The 17,870-nt window shown below is 42.7% G+C and overlaps 1 protein-coding gene across 1 annotated transcript in view; it reads left to right on the forward strand.

Annotated features, from left to right (window-relative positions):
• Positions 1-17,870, forward strand: part of AGTPBP1 (ATP/GTP binding carboxypeptidase 1) — a 320,556-nt gene that overhangs the window by 120,787 nt on the left and 181,899 nt on the right. The window contains exons 5-6 of the mRNA XM_073633531.1: positions 873-936; positions 14,139-14,285. Coding sequence (XP_073489632.1) covers positions 873-936; positions 14,139-14,285 — 211 coding nt within the window. The remainder of the gene's footprint in view (positions 1-872; positions 937-14,138; positions 14,286-17,870) is intronic.

Below are 17,870 nucleotides of genomic sequence, written 5' to 3' on the forward strand. Positions count from 1 at the left end.
TTCGCACTTCATACTGCGACCAGTACCTTACATGGATGGAGGGGAGAACTTTTCCCTGGTTTCGCTGCTCACGGGCTAGCGCTTCCTTCCAGAGTTCGCAGCGGATAGAATCAAACCATCCTAGCAGGACCTGCTCTGTTACTGGTCCTCTGTGCTGTATCTGCATCTCTCGCAACCTCCTTCTGAATTCCTCATCCATGGTGGTTGGTATCTGTACCTCTCCTCTCCTGCTATCTGGACCTTGGATCCAGGTGATGGTTTGGATGTGTTCACGGCAAGGAAGCACAATCCCACCATTCCCTCCACGGCTCTCAAGTAAGTCTTTCAGCGTGGCTCTCCTGCAGGCTGGTTTGGAGTGTCCCAGTAATTGGAGAGCAAATCCTACTGCTGCCACCAATGTAACGAGCCCCTTGCTCGCTCGGTTCCACTCTCCCGACACTCCTCTGCTGCTATAGAATCAGATTGCAGATAGCAACATCTGATTGTTCGGTCATCCGATGCTCCGGGATTAGAACTACAGCTATGTGCCATTCTAACCTAGTTGTGACAGCTCAGAACAAACACCAGGCAGGCTGTATGTAAGTTCAACCAGGAATCTCTCTTTATTGACAGGAATACAGTCTCCTTTATACAATAAAAGAGGAGGTGCAGACCTGCACCTTTCCCCCAAGTGCCAGGGCCCATGATCGATCGGCAAGAGGCTAGCATTCAGTCCCCTCCAAAAGTCTCTCTCCCGGCTAGGTCTGTCACAACCGGGATATGGGTATTGGTATTGACCTAAACACACACCCACTCAGGTTGAACTAGATGGACTGGTGTCTTTCTTTAGCCTCTCAAATTATGTAAATACCTTTCTATATTTCTATCTGCAGAATACCAAGGACCTCCAGACAATCTTAAATATTGTGAATATTCTCAATGAATTGATGTCAGTTGGTAAGTCGCTATGCATATATTATCCTTATTATATTAGCTTGTTTTTAAAAGGAAAGATATATGGAGTTTCCATATGATTCTACAGTGCCTTGAAAAAGTATTCATAGCCCTTGAATTTTTCCACATTTTATCATGTTATAAACAAAAACATAAATGTATTTTATTTGGATTTTATGTGATAGACCAACACAAAGTGGCACATAATTGTGAAGTGGAAGAAAAATGGTGGAGGAGGGGGAGAGAGAGACGACAATCAGCTGAGTGGTGGGAGCCGTTTATACAGGTACAGATTGGCTGAGTTTTTACATTACACAGGCACGGGACAGATGTTCTAATGCTACAGAGGGGATAAGAGGATTTATTATCAGATGGGTGGGTGGGCGCAGCTTCGAGCGGGGGGGGGGGGGGGGGGGTTGGTGTGTTGATAAAGGTCACAGTCACAGGGAGAGCTCCAGACAGGAGAGCTGCGGCTGTCGGAATCACGCAAATAGACCACGGTGTCAGGGGGCAGGATCAGCCAGGTTTTTTAGGGTATACAGGGGGCCAGATGACACAGCAGCTGTATAACATGCTTTAAAGGAACAGGATCAGGTTTTGCTTTTTTGTGTTTACAAACGCTCTAAGAGGTTTGTTAGAGAACCTTAGTGAACAAATGGCATCATGAAGGCCAAGGAACACACCAGACAGGTCAGAGATAAAATTGTGGAGAAGTTTAAAGCAGCGTTAGGTTATAAAAAAAAATCCCAAGCTTTGAACATCTCACAGAGCATTGTTCAATCCATCATCCGAAAATGGAAGGAGTATGGCACAACTGCAAACCTGCCAAGACATGGCTGTCCACCTAAACTGACAGGCCGGGCAAGGAGAGCATTAACCAGAGAAGCATCCAAGAGGCCCATGGCAGAGATTCACAGCTCTGGTGGGAGAATCTGTCCACAGGACAACTATTAGTCGTGTACTTCACAAATCTGGCCTTTATTGAAGAGTGGCAAGAAGAAAGCCATTGTTGAAAGAAAGCCATAAGAAGTCTTGTTTGCAGTTTGTGAGAAGCCATGTGGGGGACACAGCAAGCACGTGGAAGAAGGTGCTCTAGTCAGATGAGACCAAAATTTTACTTTTTGGCCTAAAAGCTAAACGCTATGTGTGGCGGAAAACTAACACTGCACATCACCCTGCACATCACACTGAAACACAGTGAAACATTGTGGTGGCAGCATCATGTTGTGGGGATGCTTTTCTTCAGCAGGGACAGACAGGGAAGCTGGTCAGAGTTGATGGGAAGATCGATGGAGTCGAATACAGGGCAGTCTTAGAGGAAAACCTGTTAGAGTCTGCAAAAGACTTGAGACTGGGGCGGAGGTTCACCTTCCAGCAGGACAACGACCCTAAACATTCAGCCAGAGCTACAATGGAATGGTTTAGATCAAAGCATATTCATGTGTTAGATTGGTCCAGTCAAAGTCCAGACCTCAATCCAACTGAGAATCTGTGGCAAGACTTTATTTATTAATTTATTTATTTCAAGTACTTATATAGCACTGCCAATTTACGCAGTGCTTTACATATACATTGTACATTCACATCAGTTCAAGGAGCTTACAACCTAAGATCCCTAACACACATTCATACTTATACTAGGGCTAGTTTAGACAGGATCCGATTACCCTACCAGTATGTCTTTAGAGTGTGGGAGAAAATCGGAGTACCCAGAAGAAACCCACGCAGGCACAGGGAGAACATGGAAACTCCAGGCAGATGGTGTCATGGTCGGGATTTGAACCAGCGACCCTTTTTTGCTGCTAGGTGAAAGTGCTAACCACTACACCACTGTGCTGCCCAAGACTTGGAAATTGCTGTTCACAGACGCTCTCCATCCAATCTGACAGGGCTTGAGCTATTTTGCAAAGAATGGCCAAAAATGTCACTCTCTAGATGTACAAAGCTGGTAGAGACATCCCCAAAAAGACTTGCAGCTGTAATTGCAGCAAAAGGTGGTTCTACAAAGTATTGACTCAGGGGGGCTGAATACAAATGCATGCCACACTTTTTTCACATATTTATTTGTAAAAAAAAATTGAAAATCATTTATTGTTTTCCTTCTACTTCTCAAGTATGTGCCACTTTGTGTTGGTCTATCACATAAAATCCCAATAAAATACATTTACATTTTTGGCTGTAACATGACAAAATGTGGAACATTTCAAGGGATATGAACTACACCAGTGCCATTTCTTGTGCTTATGAATTATAGTTTTACAGACAACTGACAGCTCAGAATTAACACTTTTATGAAAGTATCTGAGGAGGAATTCCCAAGGCTGCTTTTAAGTTCAATATAAATAAATGAAAATTATATTTACTTTATTCCTGCAAAAACTGTGTAACAGACAAACATAAGCACAGCTGACACATCTGCCTTGTCATACGATTGAATACAAATATCCAGAGTTATGTATAAAATATAACCACTTATCATGGCAGATTTTTTATAGTTGGGCAGGTCAATCAAACTTTGTGTTGTCTTGGTAATCTTGGTGGGCATGCAGTGTACAGGATTTTGAAGTATCCTTCAATGTTGTGGTTCAGTGTTATTTGTGGGCACAGGGCCGATCCTAGGGTCACCGGCGCCTGGGTGCAGAAATATTTTTGGTGCCCCCTCATGGGCGTGGTCATCTTACCAACTCCTCCCCTTTACAAATGTTTCTATGGCAACGACTCAAACACAGAGATGCTCCCCTAAGAAGTCTTTGTTACCCTGGGATCCTCCTGTGATCTTTTAATAAAGAAAATACAGGAAGAGGGTACACTAATGAGACCTGGAGGGGAGTCTCTCTGATGCACACAGAGAGGGCTTCTGTTAGAGAGTCTGTAAGAAAGAGCCCCCAGACATAATACAGGAGATGGTCAGAGACTGCAGACATAATACAGGAGATGGTCAGAGACTGCAGACATAGTACAGGAGATGATCAGAGACTGCAGATATAATACAGGAGATGATCAGAGACTGCAGACATAGTACAGGAGATGATCAGAGACTGCAGACATAGTACAGGAGATGATCAGAGACTGCAGACATAGTACAGGAGATGATCAGAGACTGCAGACATAGTACAGGAGATGGTCAGAGACTGCAGACAGGATATAAGAGATGATCAGAGACTGCAGACATAATACAGGAGATGATCAGAGACTGCAGACATAATACAGGAGATGATCAGAGACTGCAGACATAATACAGGAGATGGTCAGAAACTGCAGACATAGTACAGGAGATGATCAGAGACTGCAGACATAGTACAGGAGATGGTCAGAGACTGCAGACATACTACAGGAGATGATCAGAGACTGCAGACATACTACAGGAGATGATCAGCGACTGCAGACATACTACAGGAGATGATCAGAGACTGCAGACAGGATATAAGAGATGATCAGAGACTGCAGACATAGTACAGGAGATGGTCAGAGACTGCAGACATAATACAGGAGATGATCAGAGACTGCAGACATAGTACATGAGATGATCAGAGACTGCAGACATAGTATAGGAGATGATCAGAGACTGCAGACATAGTATAGGAGATGATCAGAGACTGCAGACATAGTATAGGAGATGATCAGAGACTGCAGACATAGTACATGAGATGATCAGAGACTGCAGACATAGTACAGGAGATGATCAGAGACTGCAGACATAATACAGGAGATGATCAGAGACTGCAGACATAGTACAGGAGGTGATCAGAGACTGCAGACATAATACAGGAGATGATCAGAGACTGCAGACATAGTACAGGAGATGATCAGAGACTGCAGACATACTACAGGAGATGATCAGAGACTGCAGACATACTACAGGAGATGATCAGAGACTGCAGACATACTACAGGAGATGATCAGAGACTGCAGACATACTACAGGAGATGATCAGAGACTGCAGACATACTACAGGAGATGATCAGAGACTGCAGACATACTACAGGAGATGATCAGAGACTGCAGACATACTACAGGAGATGATCAGAGACTGCAGACAGGATATAAGAGATGATCAGAGACTGCAGACATAGTACAGGAGATGGTCAGAGACTGCAGACATAATACAGGAGATGATCAGAGACTGCAGACATAGTACAGGAGATGATCAGAGACTGCAGACATAGTACATGAGATGATTAGAGACTGCAGACATAGTACATGAGATGATCAGAGACTGCAGACATAGTATAGGAGATGATCAGAGACTGCAGACATAGTATAGGAGATGATCAGAGACTGCAGACATAGTACAGGAGATGATCAGAGACTGCAGACATAGTACAGGAGATGATCAGAGACTGCAGACATAGTACAGGAGATGATCAGAGACTGCAGACCTAATACAGGAGATGATCAGAGACTGCAGACATAATACAGGAGATGATCAGAGACTGCAGACATATTACAGGAGATGATCAGAGACTGCAGACATAGTACAGGAGATGATCAGAGACTGCAGACATAGTACAGGAGATGGTCAGAGACTGCAGACAGGATATAAGAGATGATCAGAGACTGCAGACATAGTACAGGAGATGATCAGAGACTGCAGACATAGTACAGGAGATGATCAGAGACTGTAGACATAGTACAGGAGATGGTCAGAGACTGCAGACATAATACAGGAGATGATCAGAGACTGCAGACATAGTACAGGAGATGATCAGAAACTGCAGACATAGTACAGGAAATGATCAGAGACTGCAGACATAGTACAGGAGATGGTCAGAGACTGCAGACAGGATATAAGAGGATATCAGCGCAATTAATAGAAATGACAAAAAAAAATTACATTTAAAATACAGATTGATATAAAGAAGCTGCTAAAGCCAGACACTGTGAAAGTGATTCCACAACACGTATAGTAAATAACAAAATAAATCAATGTAGCGCAGCAATAAGTGAAAAAGGGGGAAAAAAAAACTGCGCTACCAATCAAAAAATCTAAAATATTTGATTGATAAGAAAAGCAGCAACTCGGCTGTGAGATATGCACAGAAAATAGCAATAATATAAAGGATAGAGTTGCGTATATGATATATGAATTGATATAAACTATGAGAAAATAAGTCTTAAGAAAAAAGAAAAAAGTCCTTCCACAAAAGTTATATTGCGCCAGTGTGTTAATGAAATAAATCCCACAGTATGAAGTCCAACAATGGCATAGGAGAATCTTCCATATAGTAATAACACCATCTATCACCCACAATGTGATATGACCTCCACCGTAACAGAAATGCCTGCTTACTAGCTAAATTGGACCCCTTACAGAGAGAGGTCAGTAGTGCTTGTGGCTTAAACACAGCCAGGGCCTTTGTTCCTCCAAGAAGGGTGAAGAGATTAGCAAATCCCACCGTGCACGGAATGGTCACAACAGATCAGCATACAAGCACGTTTTTGTAATGATTGCGGTCCTCCTCCAAACACATACAGCATAGGGTCCACCCCAGCATATCCCATACAGTGACATTCCCCGAAAGGAAAATCTAGAGCTCGCCATAGTGTAAAAATGTATAAAACTTTTAATCAAGAATAAAAGATTGCACTTACAATATCACAGCATAAAATTGCATGTAGGAAAAATAGCCAGCCAGCTAATACACATTCGCTCGTCCTTGCGGGATCACAGTAGTGCGGTGACGTCAGCACGTCGCTCTACCCTTTTTAATAGCGTAGCAATAAACTTAGTAAATACACAGTCCAAAAAGTCCTATAAAGTTGTGTATTGAAACACATCCAAAATAGGTAAAAATGTTGTGAATATATAAAGAACAAACAAAATGAAATCACCAACTTTATTTCATCGTGGGCCACATCAGCATTATTGTTTTCTCCAAAGAGCTGATTGTATCTAAGGCTTTCTTTCTCAGGAAGTAGGTGCAGGAACTCAACCACATCGAACAATAGGTGTGGGTAAATTGCACTAACACTGGGAGGATCTTAAAGAGGCAATAAATACCAGGATTGCGTTATGTGTGGAGTTCAGGGATGTGTTATGTGCAGAGTTCAGGGGTGCCCTATACACAGAGTGCAGGGTTTGGGGTGAGCTATGAATAGTGCAGGATTGAGCTCTCTTTCGCAGGCTGTCCACATCTCACTTCCACCCCTCCTTGGCTCTGCACCACTCTCCCCCATCCCCCACCTCTTTACACACCTCTCTCTCTCACTTGCAGCAAGATCATTGGTTGGCATCTGTGCATCCAGGCACAGATGAGGATCGCAGTGCAGCCTACCACGTGATGCCCCATCCCACCTAGGACCACAATGCACTGGCATCTCCTTTGTCCCAACTGTGAGTGCAGGGCAGGCAGGGATCTGTGAGGGCCACTTAGAGGAAAGCTGTCCTTGTAAACACAAAAGGCTTCTGTGTTTTCAAGTGACAGTGGTGAGCGGGGAGTGAAAAGAGAGATCAAGAGGTGGCGGAATGAAGCCACCTTCCGGCTGAAAAAAAGCCCTGGGTGCGAGGGCCACAGGAAATAGCCTGGTGGGCTAAATTTGGCCCGCCAGCCTTGGGTAAAGCATTGCACCTGCTATCAGCAGATCGCGGGTGCCATGCAGGACTCCTGCAGACTTGTCTGTGTATCTGTCTGCTTGTACCTCGTACGAGCAGGCAAATACCCACTGACAGGAAGAGAGAATGAACTACCAGAGCGCTCAACAACACCATAGTAGTTAATTGAAACTACAAGCTGACAGCCGCAAAAGCTGTCGGTACTTGTAGTTTTCGCATTCACAGAGCACTTTGAAATAAATGTCGTGGCCAGCGGAGCCCCGTACGGCCAAATTATTTTCAAACAATGACAGCGGGCGCCTGAAGAGGATGCACGCTCACTGTGACTGGAGAGGGGGGGGGAGAGTCTGCAGCCGCTGGAACATGGTATACGTTCTACCCTAAATACAGGTGGAACATGTAACCTATTCCAAAAGATGAACTTGGCTATTAAGGGACCAAATGTAATTGTCTTTTGCAAAGTTTATTACTTTGTTGCTCTGTCTTATAATATCACATATTTAGGTGAATTGGGTGGTAAAAGAAAGCTATGCATTCATTCTTATTCAGTTCATTACCCATTTATAGCTTTCCTAAACGTATACCAAAAAGAAACAAATTTTTAGGCTACAGTACTGTGTAGAATGTAACCAAAAACTGCAAATGTATTACACATGATTTTGTGGTCTACTTTTTTGCAGAACATCTTCTGCTGAATAACATATATATCAAATATTGCAGATTTTTTACATTTTTTTTTTTCAGCGACTTGGCTCTTGTTTAGAAAATGATCCAGGACTTACTATAAGTTCAGTATCAAACAAAAATAAATTAGCCCTACACGCAGTTTAGACGAGCTCACACAGTCAGCAACTCAGAACTGTTCTGTAGTCACTTGTTATAGAAGCAAGCCATTGGGGTTTATTTACTAAAGGCAAGTCCGCTCTGCACTAAAAGTGCACTTGGAAGTGCAGTCACTTTAGATCTGAGGGGAAGATCTGCTGATTTTATCATCCAATCATGTACAAGCAAAAACGCTGTTTTTTATTTTCCTTGCATGCCCCTCTCAGATCTACAGCGACTGCACTTCCAAGTGCACTTGTAGTGCAAAGTGGATTTGCCTTTAGTAGTAAATAAACACCCTGTACACACTGCACGTGACTTTGATTGTATACAAACCTGCATGAATTATTGCAGGATAACATTTTGTGTGTGTAATTTCTCCAGTGTGACAACCAGTTAAACAACTTTTCATGGTTGAATTAAGGCTTATTTAAACCCGCTTTGCTCTCTGAAGATCAATTCAGTTTGGATCACTCCTCAGAGAGCATTAGACAATGCATGAAAAGGTGTTGAATAGCCTCCTCACTGCCTGCTTTAATGCCATAGGTAGCGTACACCTGCACGTGGTTGGAGCACACACTCTTTCACGTTAAAGGCACAGCAGCAGTAATGCTTACCAATTGCAATGTTTCTACAACGCCTGTTGCGGCTGCGAGGCATCATGGCTATGGCATGTGTACACCTCTGGTGGTTGGGGATGGTAACATTGCAGCTTAACCACAGAGTTTTAACCCCCAATCGCAAGTATAAGCTAGCCCTTGTTCATTAGGTGAGCAGGAAGAACCGTTCATAGAAAAACCCAGTAATTGAAATTGCAAGTTCATGAGTTACTGACACTGTTTTTTTTTTTTTTTTTTTTTTTTTTTTCTGTTGCTTCAGTAAAGGTACTGTAGGAAAGTTCATGTCCTCAGTTATGTCTTTTCTCCTTACTATATGCTCACACTTATGCTTATAGAGAGTAACATAGAAGGAAACCTGCTGCGTAGATAGAAGCAGGTCAGAAATGGTACAAGTAAGCAATGTACTTTCCAATTTGGACAGTAAAACAACCTTCTTGAATAGGTCTGTTTGATTCATGTTTTATTCATTAGTTTATTGTCAGGAATTTGTAAACACCTGACTATCACACCTAGACTAAATGACCAAAATAGTATGTGGACACCACTCCAAATTGAGTTCAAATGTTTCCAGTGAAAAGTACAGTTCTTGCTAAAGCATACAAAGATATTTTAGACAATCGTGGACCTCTGACCTTGTGGCAACAGTTTAGGGAAGTTCCTTTTCTGTTCCAGCTTCACTGTGTGTAGAACGCCATAAAGACATTGTTTGACAAGCTAAATATGGAGGAACTCGAATTACTTACACAGAACCCAGACCTTAACCCTAATGAACACTTCAAGATGAATCGGAATGTCAATTGCGATCCAGGTCTTGTCAAAAAATCAGTACCTGACTTTACAATTGCTATTTTTTCAGTATGCGGAACATATAAGGGGGAGGCTGAAAAGTTCTAGGCCTGATTCCTTGCCCAACATGTTACGCCAGTTTTGTTATTGTAGTTGTAAATGGTGATATTTCTGTTACAAAGGTGTTTATTACATTTTATAACAAAGGTATACAGCACCAGATAACCGTGCAAACAGTTGCGCATACAATTGAAGATGTACACGAAAGGTCAGCACATAGGTCGAGGTCATCAAATGCTAGTAAAGATGGGAGAACACCATCACCATAAGATTGGACAAAGCGAATACAATCAAATTATGAGGATGCGTGTGTCAGAGGGATAACCCCTCAGTGCGGGGTCTGCAACTGAATGCAACTCGCAGGCCAGGGGGAGAGGAAACGGCCTAAATGCCCTTCATCAGCCAACATACAAGGGGTTGATGTAGGCCCGAAAGGTGAAAAGAAAACAGAGAAGAAAAAGAGGGGGAAGGGATGGAGAAGGGAATGGAGGGGGAAAAAAATCATGCAGGGTATACACAAACGGTCTCATCCAAAGCTGCAGGTAACTCCTCACATCAAGAGTAGTGAATGGTCCAGGTTCAGGCAGTCGTATGCAAACCATGGTTCCCAAACTTTTAGGAGTAAAATATATGTGTCGTTCAAAATAGAATTCAGCTTCTCATGCACCATGGTCCCCATGAGACACTGTTTCACCTTGGCTATATTAAGAAACTGTTGGTGCCAAGCCCTTGCCAGCATCTGGCAGGCCACCAGGAAAGCGAAGTTCACTCACCTCCTCTGTGTCCTTGACAGGGTCATGATGGGTTTATGTACTAAGGCTTCCCATGAATAAATAGTGATATTTCATATGATATTATGCCAATTTGGAGCATTAGAGCTCTATTTCAGGCAAGGCACTGGCTGTTTAGGATTTCACTGCGTAAGGTCCATCAACCCTATTTACCAGATCTTGCTCCGTCCGACTATTACCGATTTCCTAACCTTGAAAAGACACTGAAAGAAAAGGGATTTTTGATGGATTCAGTGGTCAAAGCAGCAACAGTGCAGTTTTTCTCAGAGGAAACAAAATAATTTTTTGAAGGGTTAAAAAAAATCAAAGAGATGATGTGCTAAGTGTGTTAAACTTGGGGGAGAATATGTAGAAGAGCAGGCAAATTTCATTGCTCTAGCTCATTTCCTTCCTGGATAGGACAAGAACTTTTCAGCCCCCCCCCCCCCCCCCCCTTGTATTCCCACAGGCACACTCTCTCCCACTCCAAATTTTGAGAAACGCCTACCCAGAAGTTGAGGCTGTTATAGCCACAGAGAGGCAATCAAAGTTCTGCTAATGCTGATGGTTTTGGAAAGATGTCCAACAAGCTCATATACCGGTGCTTCTAAAAAAATTAGAATATCAACAAAAAGTTAATTTATTACAGCTAGTGAAAACCCAAAATTCAGTATCATAGAAAATTTGAATATTACATAAGACCAAAAAAAAAAAAAAAAAGCATTTTTAATACAGAAATGTTGGCTTACTGAATAGTATTTTCATGTACATGCACTCAATACTTGGTCAGGGCTCCTCTTGCATGAATTACTGCATCAATGCGGCGTAGCATGGAGGAGATTAGCCTGCGGTACTGCTGAGGTGTTATGGAAGCCCAGGTTGTTTTAATAGCAGCCTTCAGCTTGTCTGCGTTGTTGGGTCTGAAGTCTCTTATCTTCGTTTTGACAATACCCCACAGATTCTCTATGGGGTTTAGGTCGGGCGAGTTTGCTGGCCAGTCAAGCATAGTGATACCATGATCATTAACCACTTCAATACCAGGCACTTAGACACCTTCCCGCCCAGACCAATTTTCAGCTTTCAGCGCTGTCGCAATTTGAATGACAATTGCGCGGTCATGCTACACTGTACCCAAACAAATTTTTTATCATTTTGTTCCCACAAATAGAGCTTTCTTTTGGTGGTATTTGATCACCTCTGCGGTTTTTATTTTTTGTGCAACAAATAAAAAAAGACCGAAATTTTTGAAAAAAAACAAGTTTTTCTTTGTTTCTGTTAAAATTTTTTTGTAAATAAGTACGTTTTCTTCTTCAACGACGGGCACTGATATGGCTGCACTGACGGGCACTGACTGGCACTGATACGGCGGCACTGATGGGCACCGATGAGGTGGCACCAATGAGGTGGCACTGATGAGGTGGCACTGACGGGCACTGATGATGGGCACTGATAGGCAGCACTGATGGGCACTGATAGGCGGCACTGATGGGCACTGATAGGTGGCACTGGTAAGCGGCACTGATGGGCACTCATAGGTGGCACAGATGGGCACTTATAGGCGGCGCTGATGGGCACTCATAGGTGGCATTGATGGGCACTCATAGGTGGCATTGATGGTTACTTATGGGTGGCACTGATAGTTGGCACAGATGGGCATGGATGGGCACTGATAGATGGGCACTGATGGGCACGGATGGGCACTGACAGGTGGCATGAATGGACACTGATGGGTGGCACTGACGGCACTGGTTGTTTGCAGTGATGCCCCTAAGGGTGGCATTGTTGGGCATCACTGCAACATAATGGTGCCAATCAGTGCCCATTTGTGGGCACTGATTGGCACTGACTGGGCACACTGGGCACATGTGGATGGCCATGGGGTACATACCTGGCCATCCACATGTTGCCCCTTCCCTGGTGGTCCTAGTGGCGATCCCTGGTGGTCCAGTGTGGTGATCTGAGGGGGGGCTGCGCTGATAAACAATCAGCACAGACCCCCCCTGCCAGGAGAACCGCCGATCGGCTCTCCTCTAATCGCGTCTGTCAGACGCGAGTGAGGAAGAGCCGATCAACGGCTCTTCCTATTGACAGCGTGATCAGCCGTGATTGGACACGGCTGATCACGTGGTAAAGAGCCTCCGCCGGAGGCTTTTTACCAAGATCAGTGTAGCGGTGTGTCAGACTGACACACCGCTCCACCGATCGCCGCGATGCGCGCCCCCGGGGGCGCGCTGCGGCATGTTATCCTGCTGGACGTCATATGACGTCCAGTCAGGATAACACAACCACTTCCCGGACGTCAATCCGCTATAGGGCGGGCGGGAAGTGGTTAAACCAGGTATTGGTACTTTTGGCAGTCCTGCTGGAAAATAAAATCAGCATCTCCATAATGCTGGTCAGCATAGGGAAGCATGAAGTGCTGTAGAATTTCCTGGTAGAGGGCTGCACTGACTTTGGACTTGATAAAACACAGTGGGCCAACACCAGCAGATGGCATGGCTCCCCAAATCATCACTGACTTTGTGGAAACTTCACACTGGACCTCATGCAACTTGGATTCTGTGCCTCTCCACTCTTCCTCCAACCTCTGGGATCTTGATTTCCAAATAAAATGCAAAATTTACTTTCATCCGAAAAGAGGACTTTGGACCAATGAGTAACAGTCCAGTCCTTTTTCTCCTTAGCCCAGATAAGATGCTTCTGATGTTCTCTCTGGTCCAGAAGTGGCTTGACACAAGGAATGCAACAGTTGTAGCCCATGTCCTGGATATGTCTGTGTGTGGTTGGCTCTTGAAGCACTGGAGCAAGGCGTAGTCCATTCCTTGTGAATCTCCCCCAAATTCTTGAATGACCTCTGCTTCACAAACCTCTCAAGGCTGTGGTTATCCCTGTTACTTGTGCACCTTTTTCTATCACACCTTTTCCTTCCACTCAACTTTCTATTAATATGTTTGGATACAGCAGTCTGTGAACAGCCAGCTTCTTTAGTAATGACCTTTTGTGACTTGCCCTCCTTGTGGAGGATCTCAGTGACTGTCTGGTGGATAACTGTCAAGTCAGCAGCCTTCCCCATGATTGTGTCTCAGAGTGAGAGATAAAGGCTCAGGAAACCTTTACAGGTGTTTTAAGTTAATTAGCTGATTAGAGTGATTAGAGACACCATGAGTCTAAAATATTGAACTTTTTCACAATATTAAAATTTTCTGAAATACTGAATTTTAGATTTTTACTAGCAGTAAGCCATAATCAAAATCAAAAGTAAGAAATGCTTGAAATATATTACTCTGTGTGTCATGAATCTATATAAAATATATGAGTTTCACTTTTTGAATTGATTTACTGAAATACATTAACTTTTTGATGATATTCTAATTTTTTGAGATGCACCTGTAGGTGTAATGGTTAGGTTCCCCAAAGGGTGAAGGATGTAGACCATTTATTTTTTTATTTGTCTCTGTGTCCCCATAGCAGCAAAAGTGCAGCAAACCATATCTATAGATAAAATAAATAGAAGAAATGTGTGATAAGCTGCATTAAGAATGTATACATTTACTAAAAGTAATGCACCTGTATTTCTTACTCCTTGTTGTCTAGGCGGAGGAAGACGAATAAATGTTCTGATATCTAAAGGTGGTACACAAATTTTGCTGCAGCTGCTTCTCAGTGCCAGTAAGGACTCCCCACCCAACGAGGAGTTAATAGTAATTCTCCATAGTCTGCTGGCAAAGATAGGACCAAAAGGTTTGTCCTGTGTTTATAGAATCTTGAAATGATGTTCCTTTGCATTATTGATGACTAGTGTTTTAGTCATTATTTTATTTTCATACATCTTTGGAATTATGCCAGAATATAAAAAAGTAAAAAAAGTTACTTGATTAGGAATTTTAAATTTCTCTTGAACCCCACAGTTAAAAAAAAAAAAAAGTAACAGAATAGCAAGTGTGCGTGTATGTGTTTATGTATGTATGTATGTATGTATATTAAGCAATGGTCATTTAAAGTCTAGGAGCACCTTAAAGCGGTAGTAAATTCTGCTTGCTGACTTGTACCTACAGGTAATCTTATAATAAAGCTTACCTGTAGGTACAAGGAATATCTACTAGAACGTGCATCATTTAGGAGATATTCGCTACTTCTGCAGCCAGTGATTTCACCGGCACATACGCATTGCGCTCTGAATGGATGGCATGCTGTCCCTTCAGAGTGCTGTACTGCGGGCGTGTCTCCTATGCGCATGTCAGGGAGTGACATCATCGTGGCTTGACTATTCAAACAGCTGGAGCCTGCAAACCCGGAAGGAGGATCAGGTGAAGAAGGAAGCCCTGTCAGCAGTGACAGTGTGCTGCTGGAGGGCTTTGTTTTAAGGTAAGTCTCTCATAAAATGTTAGTATGCAATGCTGTTAACTTGCAAGGGGAATTTTTAAAAAAATTTTTTAAATGGCAAAATTTTATTAGTACACATTACCCTATTGCTTCCCAAGCCTATTCTGACACTTCTCAGAATTTTGGCTGGAAAATTATCTAGAACCCCAAACATTATATATATTTTTATGCAGAGGCCCTAGAGAATAAAATGGTGAGTGTTGCAATTTTTAAAGTTACTGTAGAGGAGAGGGTGCTGCGGATAAATGGGTACAACTTTTGTTGGAGGGTTTATTCCATCTCTGTATCCCCCAAGGCCGGTGATTTCACTGGGTATATGTAAGGGTTTATAACCACTTTAACATTTTGGGTATCTAATTAGTCGCCGCAACCTCATCTTTTTATATTCTACAAAATTATTGGGGTAATATATTGTGTTTGTGTGTCCTAAAATTAACTTTAGTCTTTTTTTTTTAATAGGTTTCATAAATGTGTGTTAATATGTAACATTAAATTGATATAATGTTTGGTGATTTTAACACATTTTCAGGCCTAAAATGTACAAAACCTGAAAAAATGACTCTGGTGGAAAAGGGGTTAGGACTATATGAAGGGTTTAGATATAATTAAATTTTGTTATGGTATGGAACTTGTTTGAGATTTGAAACACATTCATTGTATTGAGATGGTGACCACTTTAGAACAGCAATGACTGACAAGGATTAGTTAGTCAGGTGATTAGTCTCAGTTGTGCAGCATTGCTGATTGATCTGCTAGAATGCACATTAACTAGGAGAGCGTGAAATATATATTTTTTTTTTTTTGTGGTGTTTGATGTTGTTTGACCTTGCATTTCACTCTGCTTTTTTATTGTGTGTGTAATCGGAAACCTGTATTCTATATTCATCTTTTTGTTCTTTGTTATTGATTTTGTACATAGAAGATAGTAGCATTCTATTGAACTTCTATAAAATTGGTTTAGTAGAAATCTATACTATATTGTCAAAAGTATCGGAACGCCTGCCTTTACACGCATATGAACTTTAACCACTTGCTGCCCACCCACCGTCAAATGAAGGAGGAGCGGTGCGGCTCTCGTTCTGGGTAGATGTCATATGACGGCGCACCAAAACGGCTGCTCTTGCACGCCCGCAGGGGCAAACAGCACGGTGATCGTGGCTGCGTCGTGTTGCTAGGATACGGTGCGACCCCGATCTCTGTAAAGAGCAGCTAACGCGGCTCTCTAACCATGTGATCAGCTGTGTCCAATCACAGCCGGTCACATGTAAATGCAGAAGTGCCGTAAAACAGCTCTCTTCGCCTCTCCACGCTGACAGAGTGTGTGGTGAGGAGAGCCGGACAGCAGCATCTCCTCACAGGGGTGAACAGGGAAGGTAATAAGGGCACTGATCATCAGTGCCCTGATTACAGGAAAGCTGTAACAGTGCCAACCATCAGTGACAATGAGTGCCCATCAGTGACACAAATCAATGCCCATTACTGGTGCCAGTCATTGCTGCCCTTTAGTGCCCACCAGTGCCTGCTTATCAGTGCTGCCCATCAGTTCCCATTAGTGCCGCCTATTCGTGCTGCCTATCAGTGGCCACCAGTGCTGCCTATCAGTGCTGCATATTAGTGCCTCCTCATCAGTGCTCATCAGTGCCTTCCTTTTTAAAAATTTACTGACAGAAATGAAGAAAAACTTTTTTTTTCCTTCAAAATTTTCAGTCTTTTTTTCTTTTTTTTTTTTTGTAAAAAATAAAAAACCCAGCAGGTGATTAAATGCTACCAAAAGAAAGCTCTATTTGTGTGAAGAAAATGATTAAAAATGTAATTTGGGTACAGTGTTTCAATTGTCATTCAAAGTGCGACAGCGCTGAAAGCTGAAAAATGGCCTGGGCAGGAAGGAGGTGAAAGTGCCCTGTATTGAGGTGGTTAATGGCAGTCCGTAAAGTCTTAGTCCGTAGGGTTCAATATTGAGTTGGGCCACCCTTTGCATCTATAACAGCTTCAGCTCTTCTGGGAAGGCTGTCCACAAGGTTTAGGAGTGTGTCTATGGGAGTTTTTTACCATTCTTCCAGAAGCGCGTTTGTGAGGTCAGGCACTGATGTGAACGAGAAGGCCTGACTCTCAGTCTGTGCTCTAATTCATGCCAAAGGTATTCTATTGAGTTGAGTTCCTCCGCCCCAAACTCGCTCATCCACGTCTTTATGGACCTTGCTTTGTGCACTGGCCAAATCATTTGGTGGAGGGGGGATTATGGTGTGGAGTTCTTTTTCAGGGGTTGGGCATGGCCCCTTCGTTCCAGTGAAGGGAACTCTTAAGGTGTCAGCATACCAAGATATTTTGGACAATTTTATGCTTCCAACTTTGTGGGAACAGTTTTGGGATGGCCCCTTCCTGTTCCAACATAACTGCGCACCAGTGCACAAACAAGGTCCATAAAGACATGGGATGCCATTAAAGTTCAGGTGTGTGTAAAGGCAGGTGTCCCAATACTTTTGACAATATAGTGTATATATTTATCACAGTATCAACTTTTAGATATTTTGTGTATATAAAATAGGGGACGTATCCACATCAAAATAATGTTATTACAACACAAGTATGAATAAACATGAATATTTTATTACAACAATTAGAATAAATTATTGCATTTTCACAGTGTCTACATGTTAAATTATTCCAACCAGTTCATTAACTACAACCACTATTATATGTTTGTATAGCATGACCTTACGTGTGGTTAGTCTTGTCTCACAAAATCAATGTAGGGTGGTAAGAACTAATTTTCAGTGCACTTCTCAGAGTAAGTCATTTGGTTCTCTTGCATGCCAAAGTAGGCTGCCAAATGTACTGAGCCCAATTCCTCTGTGCACACTTATTTGTTCATTGGGCATTGCTGGCCAATTGGCTGCATGCAAACAAGTTTGTTTTCTCAATAATTGTAGGAGAGTGATATCA

Source organism: Aquarana catesbeiana, linkage group LG01, assembly GCF_042186555.1.
Source record: "Aquarana catesbeiana isolate 2022-GZ linkage group LG01, ASM4218655v1, whole genome shotgun sequence".
Taxonomy (NCBI): Eukaryota; Metazoa; Chordata; class Amphibia; order Anura; family Ranidae; genus Aquarana; species Aquarana catesbeiana.